Consider the following 13,287-nt stretch of genomic DNA (forward strand, 5'->3'; position numbering starts at 1 on the left):
GTCGAAAGCTTACAGAGGCAGAGAGCTCTATACTTGCTCCATGAACTGTAAGATCTAAGTAGTGTGCTATGCTTCCTCTGATTTTCTTTTCTACACAGCCGATCAGAGAAGACACGAGCTGTTGTCTATCCACTGCCTAGTCCCGAGTGCCCCATGGTGCTAGTGCCATGCGCTTTGAAATCTGGCAGAGACGTGTGGCAGCTACATGGTTATCGTTCCGCTTGTTCTCGGGATTCACGGAGCCTTTTGGTACGAGAGCAAGCTCGAGGTCTTTGTCAAGGACGAGGTTCTACGTAGCAAGCACTCGAACATCACTTCCTTTCTCGACTTTGTGGTCTACCACAGGAAAGCGAAGCCGGGAGATCGTGTTCCAACTCCGATGGACTTTGTGGAAGGTCTGGCAAAATCTAATCTAACCGAGCTCCATGCTGCCGGCATCTGAGGATGATTGCTCCGACTGTATGAAGTGTGCGTCAAGGGCCTGGTAGACAAGTTTCATTTCCAAGAATAAAATCAACAGCGTGGTCTTTGGTATCAACCCTCTTTAGCAACGCAAATACGTAACCTACGGGTGGCTATGAGCCTAGAACTCGCTCCAAATGCCACCCATCACCTTGACTCGTATTTGCACATCTTCTCCTCCGACTCCCTGAAGAGGAGCAGGATGGCCACAAACTCCCCTCATTGGTGATGCGCCGCTGAAATGCCTTTTTATGTCCGGAGAGTTGTTCACGAACATATCAACAGCTCGAGTGTAATCAACAGAATTGGCATCTATTATCAAAGTTGGAATCCAGACTTTCCTGTGGTCTTGCATGTATTGCGAGCAATTTTCTTATCCCATGATTCCCATCCCACATGTTCAAAGTGGAAGAGAAGCACAAAGTATTTGAGTGGACGACTTTGATGCTTTGGTCTCCAGGCGTGGGTAGATGGCTCCATGCCTGGCTCACAGATAGCGACGGTGGAGAACCTCGGCGACGCGATCGCGTCCTAGTGGGCAACGCAAAACTGATGCGTTGTACCATCCCTTCATCTGTATTTGTTGGTCACACTTCCCCGAGAGAGTTTAGCATATACGACAGAATGAACATCTTCTCCAGCGAGAGCTTCTTCTAACAGATTGAAAGGAAAGAAAGGTATTTATCTATGTCAAGAAGCGACCAGGGTGAAGCTCGGGTTGGCAACAAATCACCTTCCACTTGGTCGACAGCAATTCTTCTTTCAACAGTATCGCGAGCCATAACATGATTGCTTGATTCTCAAGGTTTGTTCTTTCTCATATGCATATATAGGGTCGATTCTTGACATTCCGCCAGCAGCAGAATCGCTTTGGCGGCAAGTGTTGGAGAAGAGAATGTAGAGGTAGCAAATCCAGTCGTGGGCTTCCGGGAGATAGGGCATGCTCGCGATCAAGTTCTCGGCGTCTACCAGATGCCCAGCTCGCCCAGCAGATCGACCATGCATCCATACTGCTGCTTACTCGGCTTCCATCCCAGGAATCCGACTGATCTGGCGTCGCCCAAGAACACAGGTGAAGCATGTCTCATCGGGCTGCCGCCATCGCCGAGAAGAACTCCACTGCGTCATTGGGCTGCCCTCTCTACGCGTACGCGACGAGGATCACCGTCCATGACAAAACGTCTTGCTCGGGCATCGCTTCAAACAATCGCCTCCACTAGATGCCCTTTTTGGGCATTGCCGTCGAGCATGTGATCTCTCCGGCATCTAATCGAAGATAGATTTTGTCTGGTCGAAACTACTTTTTTGTGCGACAGCCGACAGTAATAAGGTTCTTGTCGGGCATCCCTCCAAAGACGCTGCGAGCTTTTTCCAGATGCCCATGCTGGCCATAAACCACGAGAATTGCGTTCCAGGAGACGAGATCCCTGTCGGGCATCTTGTCAAAGATCCACTGCGCATGTTTGTTCTTCACATTTCTCGTACCCCGTGAGATCCTTCTCCGGCATTTGATCGAAGACCTTCCTGTGAGAACTTTTCCCGACCTTTAACTATACCAGCGAACCTGATGCGCAAGAATGAAATAGTAGAGCAGTCCGAGCGTAGCTCCGCATTGTTCTCCAGGCGCGGAAAGTCCAACTAGAAGCATTGAGTTGAAGGGATCGATCCACCATGCCTGGAGAAAATACGATACAAGTGAGTGAAAGTTTTACTTTGCAAACAATATCTGCTGTTAGCAACCGCTCGTGAGCTCTTTCGTAACTATGGTTGCTTCGGAAATCCACCACTTCATACATGAGTCAATCAAGCCTGAGGAACTGCACAAAGAAATAAAGAAGATAGAGTGTATGCAAAAAGGACTTGGCAAATGAGTTTTGCGACTCAACAGTTAAACAAAAATTAAGTTTTGAAGTTCACAATGGAATTATTGGAATCTTTGTAAACACCACCTTTTTTTAGGGGCTGAGAATTAGCTACATTAATGTGTGCATCAAGGCAAGATGATGGGAACTGGTTCACCACTATGGCTCTCCACTGAGCTGGTTCTATTGAGCGTCCTCCTAGCATGCAAAGAACAAAATGGTGACTTTAAAAATAAAATGCTGCTTAAATTTAAATATAAAGCAAACCATAATTGCTACTAAACCTTCACGATTCGCATTACCAAGTTCATCCAAATGTGCCAAGTCAAGCCTGAGCAGGCTACAGTTATATAAGCAAAGCAAAGACTTCACTCACCTTGGATTGATAATCTCCAGCAAAGCCTTGTATTTGCACATCTTCTCCACGAGCCTGAGGAGAAGAGGAACAATTTCAGCACGAGGTCGTCTGCCTGACTATCTCGAAGACGAGAAGGCTACTCAAGAGCTCTTGACCATTTTGAGTTTGAGAACCAAGGGTGAACAGCCACGGAGTTTTGGTGACATGGCAGTCCCTCCACTCGGATGGAGTGGCTACTGCTATCTGTCACAACACAGAAATGAAGTTATGGCGGGTCCAAATTCAAATCCCCTCATCGGTGATGCTCTCTCGAGCTACAAACGCTGAGATGCCTTCTCCTCAAATAATGATATCTTTAAATTAGGTCAAGCACAAAAGCTTCATGCACCAGTCATTGTTAAACATTTGTTATAGGCTATCACGACTTTGTGACCCGTGAGTCTGGCTACAAGATTTCAGGAAGTGCGATTGTTCACACCCGTGTCGGTCTTTGGAAGAGACTGTAAAACCAGAGGGTGATATGTTGTAAACTTCAATGCAAATTATCTGAACATTAACCGCAAATTCTGTTGGGGATATTCGCTGAGCATGATTCGCATGATGTCCCAGCATACCAAGGATTTTATGCTTCTTAGAGTTGAAATTTGGGCTGGTTGTGCCGGGGAAGGCACTAGTGTAAGGCCAACCCGACACGCGGAAGGCCCGGTAGCAAGCTACCGGTGGCCCCCCTCCCACAAAAAAATTAGAGAATAGCGTTGGAACACATGGTCCCAATATCAGCTATTAACTGATAAGAACGGATACTACACACGATCTAAGCCAAGAGGCTGAGAAAGGTATGAATTCTTCATACCCAGCCCGCTCTTTATATACTCAAGCCCTGGCACGCGTTTGCACCATTGCATGTGGGATAGGGCGTAAACATTTCTGATTAGGGTACAGGTGGCTGCCACCTCAGACTTTCATATTCGCAGAATCGTTTTGCTTCCTTTGGCGGCAAGTGTTAGAGAGGAGAACGTAGGGCACCGGGTCCGCTGGCCGCAGCTCCATCGCTCTCTCCGCCGCTTGGGCGCTTCGATCGACATTGCTATAGCTCGTGCACGCCCCCAGGTAGCAAATCCAGTCGTGGGCTTCCGGGAGATAGGGCATGCTCGCGATCAAGTTCTCGGCGTCTACCAGATGCCCAGCTCGCCCCAGCAGATCGACCATGCATCCATACTGCTGCTTGCTCGGCTTCATCCCGAAATCGATGATCAGGGATCCGAAGTAGCTCCGCCCGGACCTGGCGTCGCCCGTGTGGCTGCACACCGCGTGAAGAACACAGGTGAAGCACGTCTCATCGGGCTGGATCCCTTCCACCGCCATCGCCGAGAAGAACTCCACTGCGTCGCTGGGCTGCCCTCTCTGCGCGTACGCGACGAGGATCGCGGTCCATGACACAACGTCTTGCTCGGGCATCGATTCAAACAATCGCCTGGCGGTCGCTAGATGCCCCTTTTGGGCATACAGTGCGAGCAATGCCGTCCAGCATACGTGATCTCTCTCCGGCATCGAATCGAAGATAGATTTTGTCTGGTCGAAATCCCCTGTCTGTGCGACCGCCGACAGCATTGTCGTCCAGGAGACAAGGTTCTTGTGAGGCATTCCTCCAAAGACGCTGCGAGATTCTTCCAGATGCCCATTCTGGGCATAAACCACGAGAATCGCGTTCCAGGAGACGAGATCCCTGTCCGGCATCGCGTCGAAGATCCACTGCGCCTGCTGGATCTTCACATTTCTCGCGTACCCGGTGAGCATCGCAGTCCAGGAGATGAGATCTTTCTCCGGCATCTGATCGAAGATCTTCCTCGCCTCATCGAGCAGCCCGATCTGCGAGTACATGCACAGCATCACGGTCCAGGACGCCGAATCCCTCGCCGGCATTCGATCGAACACCTCCCTCGCCTCGCGCGGCAGCCGATTCTCCGAGAAGAGCAGCAGCATCGTGTTGCAGACGAAGAGATCCGTGCAGGGCATTCGATCGAAGACGCGGCGAGCGTCCCGGAGATCCCCTCGTGACGCGATCGCCGCTAGCATAGCCGTCCAGGAGATGAGATTGCGCTGGGGCATGGAATCGAACACCGACCTGGCATCTTCCAGCTGCGCAGCGTGGGAATATGCCGTGAGCAAGGAGTTCCAGGACACGAGGTCCCGCCGGGGCATCGTGTGGAAGAGGCTGACGGCATCTTTTAGATGCCCGTTCTGGGCATACGCCGCCACGATGCTGTTCCAGGAGATTAGGTTTCGCTCGGGCATGGAATCGAAGAGATTCTTAGCATCTTCCAGATGCCCATTTCGGGCATTTGCGCTGATGATCGCATTCCAGGATGATAGATCCCTCTCCAGCATGGAATCAAAAGCGTTCTTGGCCTCTTGGATCTTGCCGTCCTCCGAGTAGGCTGTGAGAATCGTGTTCCAGGAGATTAGATCCCACTCCGGCATCGCGGCGAAGATCTGCTCGGCGCTGGCTAGATCTTTGTTCTGGACAGATGCCGCGAGCATGAGATTCCAGGAGTAGAGGTCTTTGGTCTCGATCGCGTCGAAAATCTGGCGAGCGGCCTCCAGGCTCTTGCATTTTCCATACATTTGGAGTAGGAGATTTGAGAGGAAGACGATAGATCTGGATGGGAGCTCGCATTGCGATGCGATTCTGACGTGCGCGGCTTTGGCGTCGGGGAGGGTCTTGCAAGAGCGTATGAGCTCCACGCAATCGCACAGCTCCATTCATTGGTAAGAACAGGGCGAGATCGACGGTCGGGACGGTTCTATTTCGTATTCAACGGACAGGATCTCGTCTGCCCATCTTTTTTTTCGAGAGAGCTATGGCGATGGCGCTAGGGCTTGGCTTCTCGTCGCCTCCGGCTGTGCGAGGCCATGGCAGCCTGCTGCTCGATCGATCGGGCTCGGTGTCTGCGCATAGGAGGGGCCGGCGATTCATCGTTCGCGCGATCAACGAAGACGAAGCGCGAATCCTTTCCATGCGCGGTAAGATCAGCTCACATTCTTGTCCTAGAGCAGTGTTGTTTCGTTTTTCGCTAGCGCGAAATCTCCCGCTGTGCTCTTGCTCTTTGTTCGCGCTACGTTGTTCCTGACCCGCGCAAATGTGCTCCTAGATAAATCGTCCAGTACACTTGCGAAGCGATTTCTTGCCTGGGGCCGCGATGTTCATCAGCAAGCATCCCAGCAAATGCAAAAGTTCTTTCATGGTATTGCTAAGTTTTTCTTTCTCGTTTCGTGATTCGTGCTGTTCTATCAAGTTCCTTGCTGCATAGCATAGTTAGTATTCAATTCCCTGCTTTCGTATCGTTCTCCTTGGCATGCTAGCACTTAGGACACTAAGACGAACTAAGGTATCAACTTTCATGCAGCTTTATGAACTCGCAGAGCTTGCAGATGGGAGCCTCTTGATCTCGTTTGGAGCGCCAGCAGCAGCACGATCTTCCGCCAAGGCTCAGGACGCCGCCAAAGCTCAGACGCTACCACCACGCCCGCCATCACGGTACTCAAAAGAGTTTTCTTACATTACCAAAAGAACAAAGAAGTACACAGGGACTGAGCTTGCCTTGGTGGTTCCCAGCAGTGTTGAGAAAAAGGTGCCGGTCAGAGTGCCATCAACGTTTTCGAAGAAGTCACCGATCTCTCACAGGCGAAAGAGGCACTCGGAGGTGGCGTCGGACGATTCCGTGCCAGTTTTGGCGTTCAAGGACGTTCAGATTGAAGGAGAAGAAGTGACTGAAGCTGCCAGGAGTAAGCTATTCAGGCCGAAGACCACCTTTGCTCGCAAGTCACCAATTCCAGACGCAAAGAAAAGTACCACTGTCAGCGGGAAAGGAAAATCAAAACTTCCGGCCGTCCAGCAGGTTTCGGACACGACTACTACGGAGTCAAAAGCCGGGGAACCTCAAACGCCGAGGCTTTCCAGGCCAGCAACTACTTTCATTCGCAAGTCGCCCATTACGTTTGGCAAAGGTCGAAGGAAATCACGGTCCTCGCATGTTGGAGCTTCCGAACAATCTTCTAGTTCAGCTGCACTATTTCTCGAAGACAATCTGGCGACAACCAAGTCGAAGTCGACTAATGGCACATTGCCTAGGCCGACGTCCGTTTTCACCAGGAAGTCTCCGATCACACCGGGCAAAGGTGGCAAGAAAAGAAGGTCTTCTAAAACTTCGTCGAACGACTCGGCTGTCAAATCCGAGAAGGGGTCTCCTGTCTCCGACAGCAGAAGTGCAAGTGAGGAACACAAATCCAGGCTTCAGTCGAGACCGCATGCTACTTTCGTCCGGAAGTCGCCCATTACTCACGCCAGAAGCGGGAGACGAAAGAGAAAAGCTGCTAAGAAGACCGAACAGGAGTCAAAGGCGGCCGACGTTTCTGTAGAAGCCATCTCACAGTCGTCCAACGAAACTGTATTACAAACGGAAGACACTAGTGTGGTGACGGAGGTGATCGTCGAGACTCCAACAGATGCTATCAAAATTATCCTGGGGCAGAAGGAAAGCGTCCTGGTCGAGGCTGTAGGAGTTGCGGACGGTGAGCCAGCTGGTGTGCTGCTAGAGGCAGAGAAAGCGGATAAAGTTTCAAGCGAGCTCCTCAAGGACGGAAATGATCTCGCAACTCTAGACGGGAACTTGAAAGCTGCCGATACAGATATCGAGTTTTCGGACGATGATACTGCTTCTAGTGATGAAACGGACCTGTCTATCCTGACGATCCAAAGGCTTCGCAGCATTGCCAAGTCGCGGGGCCTCAGAGGCTACAGCAGGTTGAGAAAGGCGGAATTGATTGAGCTACTGAGGAAATCGTAGGCAGCCAGCGAAGGACTCATAGCAGAGAAACTTTTCTCTCTCCAAAGGTATGCTTTTTATTCCATTTGAGACACCTACTGGGCGGACAAACTTTTCATAGTTTATTTTCTGTACAGAGAAAATGACGGAGCTTCAATGATCATGAATGACTCGCTGTGCACGAGTCGGCGGCTGGCGGCCATAACTGCGTAAGAAATGAAGTTTTCTAGTATTCTTTTTTCTTGCGGGGAGGATGGTGACATTTCCGTGTCGTAGAGAAGTACATGGTTCGTCATCCACTGAATTGTTATCAAGAAAAGTTCCGTGTTGAATCGCCCGAATCGCTACTGTCACGACTTCGTTGGATAAGAGGAGGTAAATCTTGACTGCTGTTACGTTTTTTATTCTTTAAAGCCTTTGTTTACTCTCTTTTCATCTTGAGACGTGTCTAGCATGACTGGTAACTCGGCCATATCATGCGACTGAGTGATCTCCGCGACTAAGAAATTCGAGAGAATGAGAGAGTTCTTCCAAGAGAACTTGAGGGGAAGGAGAACTTAAGAAAGTTCTTCCAAGAGAACTTCAGGATGATCTTAAATGAAGGATCACGAAAGTTCTCTGTAGAGTTTGTTCCAGGAAGACGACAAGGAGGTGTTTCCAAAAGCTCTCGAGAAAGAATCTCTATGACGTTCTCCACGAGCTAAAGATGACAAAGTGATAAATCCCCGTCGCTAATGGAGTGTAAAGAATAGTGACTTGTGATAAAAAAGAAAGGCTAGATTGTCACATTCAAAAAAATTCCATTACCGGTATACCGGGGAATATGCCCAACATGCTAGAGGAATATCCCCGCCGGCCATGCCTTCCTTCCTTTGAGCTCGTCCCGTGATGGGAGGGCTCGCCTGACAAACCTCTCATTTCCACGCACGTTTTTCTCTGGAGATTCCTAGGGTTCCAATCGATCAACGCGTTCTCTCTCTTTTCTTTTCTCTTTCTTCGCTGGGCGTCGTGCGCGGTCCAATCTTCTTCCTTCTGGAGATTGATCGCATCGAAGAACATCAGCGAGGAGGAATTTCGCAAGGGATTTCTCGAATTTCTTGCTGCTATCTCTTCCATCCACAGGGGAAATCGATGCGCGTCCATGAATATTAGCTTGCTGGACGACAGATCGCGGGTCGTTTGCGGGAGAATCTTGAGCCGGCCCAGGAGCTCTAGCCATCGCTGGCCACAATCGCGTTTCTATGTCTCGGCGGATTGCATCGGCAGGGAATTCAAGCGGGGGATAGTGTGGATCGGCCGCGCGGTGTGGAAGAAATCCAAGCTCTCGATCACTGCATGCTGGTCGCCTCGCTCTTTCTCGAATTCTTCCTCCTCGTCGTCGTCGATTCCATACCATCGGCTAGAGATCTTCCCCCACGCCACTGCTCACGCGCCCAAGCCCTCCCAGCCGTCGGATGATGTGCACGAATCGTGCGGCCTCAAAGTCGCGTATGGAGAGGACACTGTGGTGGTCAAGGTTGGCATTGTGGGAGACTGCCAAACTGGAAAAACAAGCCTCATGGTAAGTTCTCTTCTCAGACGATTTTCTTGTTCTTTTCAGGTGTTTGATACTGTTCTTTCCAGCAAAACTATGTAGTCGGAGATAGAAGCAATGGAGACGAGAGCATTTTCGGCGTGAATGCGATGGACAAAGTTCTTGACATCCATGTCGCCAAGATCGCGCTCAGCATTTGGGAGCTCGGAGGTAAGCAAGAGATTTGAAGCTCACTTTCTAGAACTTGGAATTCGATAGATGAAATCTTTCAGGCTACAAGAAGTCGATGGTACCAGCTGTTTGCAATGACGCAGCAGCGATTTTGATCCTTTTCGACCTCACTAGACGCACCACTCTCCACAGGTACCTTTGGAACTTAAATCTCTCGAGAGTTTCTCGCAAGTTTGATGATCCAATGTTTTGATTCTACAGTGTAAAGCAGTGGTTTATGCTTGCCCGACAATGTAACCAGGTAAAGCTTATAAACACTCGCCAGAGATGATCCGGGTAAAACTTTAATTGCTTTTGCAGGGCGCAATTCCAGTTCTAGTTGGCACCAAGTTCGACCAGTTCATAAAAATGCCAGAAGGCTTGAAGTCTCTCATAACTAAGCAGGTAAAAATCACCAAGCTTTTATAGCCGAGATCGATTTTTTTTTGTTTTTTCAATGGTAGGCACGGCTGTACGCTCAAGCAATGGGCGCGCCACTGCTCTTCACCAGCACTCCTTACAACATCAATGTACATAAGGTTTTCAAGATCGTTCTTGCGAGGATTTTTGACTTGCCTTGTAACATATCCAGAAATCTCACGCCTGGAGAGCCCCTAGTTGTGTACTAGGTAGCCTCCTGACAAGATTTTGATCCCTATTCAACCATACATTGTTTTATAGTCAATTTTGTTGACCATTCGACTTTAGTCAACGTAATTGAGCTTTGTTGATCTTAGTTAGTCTCAGTTTAGAATTAGTAGCACGACCGTCACCATAAATTAAGCTTCTAGTCATTGATGGAGTTGATCTTTGTTAGTTCGTTCCAAAGTTGTGATTGTCATTTTCGCTGGAAGATAGAATTGGAGCTTCTGCCGCATTTCAACCCTAGAAATGCGGCAGAAGCTCCAATTTTATCTTCCAGCGAAAGTCACACCACTAATTAACCATTGCCGCCTTCCAAATTTGCGGGCTGGCTCATAAAAGTCAAGTCGAAACATCCAGTGCCAAGTATAAATACTGTGCCACACACACACAATATAACTCAGTGTTCTCTCCACTAACAGCCACTAAGAGTGATAGCAATGGCTTCTAGCACCAAATCTGCGTCGCTGCTTCTCCTCCTCGCCCTCTTCATCGCGATTCACCACTGCGGCGCCCAGCTCACGGATTGCCCCAGCGACACCAGCCCCAACGTGGTCTACTACAACACCCGGAACACCCAGCCGGGCAGCGCCTTCCAGAGAAATCTCTCCAACGTCTACCGCCGGATCATCAATGGCGCCACATTCCGCCAGGGATCGATCTCCTACAACGCCGGCGTCGACCCAGATCGCGTCTACGGCTTCTCGGCGTGCTTCGGCGGATTCACGGCGCCCGGCGATTGCGTCCAGTGCCTGGTCGACATCAGGGCGAATTTCGATAGCGTGGCGCCGCTCGCTGTTGGCGCGCGTATGTGCTCCAAGAACGGCGAGAGGACGTGCTACATGCGTTACGAGAACTACAGCTTCTAGCCTCTCTCGGCTCGAGGAGCCCAAAATTTTAAATAAGAAGGAATATGCTTAAAGTGTTCTTGACCGGTTGACTCAGTCAAAAGGATGGTCAGTCAAACAGTGGTGTACCGTTACGCGGTGCGATCGGGGCCGCCCGTTTGCGAGGGAAATCCAATCGTTTCTCCTTCCAAGCGAGGGAGATTTAGGGTATTTCAAGAATGCTGTGTGGCGCCGGGCTATGGAGTCCTCCACCGCCGTCGGGCCGGCTGGATTGTCGCTCACATCGGCGGACAGGCTTCGCATCTATCGTAAGTGTTTCCATGACCTGGACGAGCATCTCGCGCAACTCCACCAGGAAGGATTGGGCCCAAGCGATGCCGAGTTTGTGGCGCTCCAGGCCGAGATTCGCTGCTTGGAGGAGCTTATAATGCTCTTCACGGACATCACGTCGATTTTGCCCTCGATCGCGCCCAAATCGTAAGTGGTGCTTCCGCCCAGTCAGTTTGTTTTGTTTCGGAGTTACTTGGAATGCTGGCGACTAAAGGTTGCTTTCTTTCTCGCTTCAGAGTAACTGGAGATGGATTTGATCCTTCCTTACCGAGTGTTGACGGGTTGAATCTGTCACTAGTTACAGATATCTTGATGCTAAGCGCGACTTCCCCGTGGACAGTTTTTGTGGCCGAGCGTTCCCAGGTGATCGATTTCTCAAAAGTTTTACTCATCACTTTCGTGTTCAGTGGCAAATTTGCTATGTCTCACCGAGCGTGAAGCGCGCGTTTGGTTGGAAGGCTTCTGAGCTTTTGGGAGTTCCTGCTTGGGATGGTTGTCACACGGAGGACATTCCGACTTTGCAGCGTGTAAGCTCCTTTTTTTTCATTTCATCCTTTTAACACAAGGAATTTCTACATGCTAAGGTATTGCAGATGCTGCTGTTGAAAGAATGTGCAACAACTGGAACTTCTTTAGTGTATAGAAGGCTTAGAAAGGATCGTTCGTATGCTACTGTTCAAGCGACTGGCCGTGCTGTTGGAACCAGGTAGTTCCTTTCTGACTGCCTCGGCTTGTTCAGAAAAACTGTTTGTCCTCGCTTTTCAGGTGGTATGCCTGGGTGGAACAAGACATCATCAACAACAACGCATTGGTAAGGCTGGACTAATTCAGGAAGTTAACTGAATGGGCTTGGTCTTTGCAGAATGGAACTCCTCAGGCACTCGACGTTCTATCAGATCTTCCTCTGTCCTTGCCAGCAAGCAAGTCTAGCACTAAAACAAGATCAGCAGACTCCGAAGGTGGTCCAAGTATTCGCTCCCGGAAGCTTTCTAGCACCCAAAGGCCCACGTTAGAAGCCGAAGGAAATACACGAGGATGGAACAGCACCGCTCGTCCTGCTTCTCCGCTGGCATTATTGCCCGGTTTGGAAAGACAAACCAGGCCTTCAAAGAGCAGAGGGAACGGTGAGAATGCTGAAGCGCACAGCGCAAGCCAACATTCCTTGGAACCCGATAACATGGCTGATGAAAGCCAAGTCATGCTCAAGGTACCTTGTTCATCTTCTAGTAGGTGTTGAGACTGACTTAAGTTTTCCTTAGTCTCAGGGAATGAATTTGCCCACCTCATCTCATCTCAGCTTCTCAGGGTCTGTATTCCTAAGCCGGCTGTTATCGTGTATCACGAGTCGTTTGTCGAACTTATTTCTTATCTAGATCCGAAACACAGCCCGTGGAGAAACTGAAAAGAGGAAAGGCAGTACACGACGAGGGTGGAGCATCAAAGCCAAAGGTTCCAGGTACTCCCTCCCAAGTAGCTGCTTCTTCGAGGCCCGCTAGTGCACAACAAATTAACGAAGAGGTTGATCTTCTTTGGGGAAAAAAGGTGACATTCTTTCTACATTTAAGTTTAGAGCCAACCAAGTCAGTGTTTTTAATTGCAGATTTTGCTGGTTGAGGATGACCGAGTTAATAGAACTATAGCACAGAGGCTTCTGGAGAATCTCAAGTGTAACGTGAAAGTAGCGTGCAATGGGAAGGAGGCCTTGGATATATTACAAGAGGGAGCACCAGTGAAGGCGGAGGATATTGAGGAAGGAAAGGAGATACCTCCGCAATTCGATCTCGTCTTGATGGATTTGCTAATGCCAGTGATGGACGGAACAAAAGCGGTGAGTGCTAGCGCTTTCTCTTCTCAAGTTTGTGAGCTCACAGCGATTCTACAGGTTCAATACTTTCGGGATTGGGAGGCCGAGCAAGAACCCCCGAGAAAGAGGATGGTGATTTTTGCGCTTACATCAAACGTTAGCGGTACGAAGAAATTTTCGTTTTCTCCTTTCGAGTTCCAAGGATCTCTCCTTTTTTTCTTCCTGGTTTTTAGATGGCGATATGGTGAAGTGCGCGATAAGTGGCTTTGATGAGTTTGTGAGCAAGCCATTGACGATCGACAAGCTCATGGATCGTCTCCAGCCCAAGCACTGAGCCCTTTGTACAGTCACAATTCATTCGATTCAAACGAATAAGCGAATCTTCCATTTTCAAAATGGGTATCTTTCAAA

At 49.6% G+C, this 13,287-nt stretch overlaps 4 protein-coding genes and 1 non-coding gene across 13 annotated transcripts; 3 read left to right on the plus strand and 2 right to left on the minus strand.

Annotated features, from left to right (window-relative positions):
* Window positions 1-3,330: 3,330 nt before the first annotated feature.
* LOC112350916 lies at window positions 3,331-3,522 on the minus strand. Its single transcript, XR_002993931.1, has one exon. It is a non-coding gene; the product is annotated as a U2 spliceosomal RNA (small nuclear RNA).
* Window positions 3,523-3,636: 114 nt separating this feature from the next.
* Window positions 3,637-5,445, minus strand: LOC112348642 (pentatricopeptide repeat-containing protein At4g02750-like). The gene is made up of 2 exons (XM_024681538.1): window positions 5,023-5,445; window positions 3,637-4,923 (listed from the first exon to the last, which is right to left on the minus strand). Exons 1-2 carry the CDS (start codon window positions 5,443-5,445, stop codon window positions 3,637-3,639), a joined length of 1,710 nt encoding a protein of 569 aa, XP_024537306.1.
* A 63-nt stretch (window positions 5,446-5,508) lies between these two features.
* Window positions 5,509-7,843, plus strand: LOC112349324. Of its 8 annotated transcripts, none has more exons than XM_024683605.1 (5): window positions 5,548-5,706; window positions 5,835-5,927; window positions 6,106-6,220; window positions 6,299-7,576; window positions 7,646-7,843. In XM_024683605.1, the coding sequence occupies exons 1-4, from the start codon at window positions 5,550-5,552 to the stop codon at window positions 7,527-7,529; spliced, it is 1,596 nt and encodes a 531-aa protein (XP_024539373.1). In that variant the 5' UTR covers window positions 5,548-5,549; the 3' UTR covers window positions 7,530-7,576; window positions 7,646-7,843. The 8 variants fall into 8 exon arrangements, with proteins under 8 accessions (XP_024539368.1, XP_024539397.1, XP_024539373.1 ...); XM_024683612.1 differs by having other exon boundaries at window positions 6,302-7,576; XM_024683600.1 differs by having other exon boundaries at window positions 5,509-5,706; window positions 6,090-7,576.
* A 190-nt stretch (window positions 7,844-8,033) lies between these two features.
* On the plus strand, window positions 8,034-9,988 carry LOC9629111 (septum-promoting GTP-binding protein 1). Its single transcript, XM_002961735.2, has 6 exons — window positions 8,034-9,069; window positions 9,132-9,252; window positions 9,315-9,405; window positions 9,475-9,514; window positions 9,574-9,657; window positions 9,717-9,988. The coding sequence occupies exons 1-6, from the start codon at window positions 8,650-8,652 to the stop codon at window positions 9,879-9,881; spliced, it is 921 nt and encodes a 306-aa protein (XP_002961781.1). The 5' UTR covers window positions 8,034-8,649; the 3' UTR covers window positions 9,882-9,988.
* A 971-nt stretch (window positions 9,989-10,959) lies between these two features.
* On the plus strand, window positions 10,960-13,272 carry LOC112349654 (hybrid signal transduction histidine kinase B-like). 2 transcript variants are annotated; one of them, XM_024684450.1, is made up of 11 exons: window positions 10,960-11,219; window positions 11,309-11,435; window positions 11,480-11,599; window positions 11,666-11,778; window positions 11,838-11,883; window positions 11,935-12,279; window positions 12,332-12,378; window positions 12,446-12,614; window positions 12,673-12,900; window positions 12,955-13,039; window positions 13,110-13,272. In XM_024684450.1, the coding sequence occupies exons 1-11, from the start codon at window positions 10,981-10,983 to the stop codon at window positions 13,208-13,210; spliced, it is 1,620 nt and encodes a 539-aa protein (XP_024540218.1). In that variant the 5' UTR covers window positions 10,960-10,980; the 3' UTR covers window positions 13,211-13,272. The 2 variants fall into 2 exon arrangements, with proteins under 2 accessions (XP_024540218.1, XP_024540223.1); XM_024684455.1 differs by having other exon boundaries at window positions 12,338-12,378.
* The last annotated feature ends 15 nt before the right edge of the window (window positions 13,273-13,287 follow it).

This window comes from Selaginella moellendorffii, unplaced genomic scaffold (assembly GCF_000143415.4).
Source record: "Selaginella moellendorffii unplaced genomic scaffold, v1.0 SELMOscaffold_1, whole genome shotgun sequence".
Classification (NCBI taxonomy): Eukaryota; Viridiplantae; Streptophyta; class Lycopodiopsida; order Selaginellales; family Selaginellaceae; genus Selaginella; species Selaginella moellendorffii.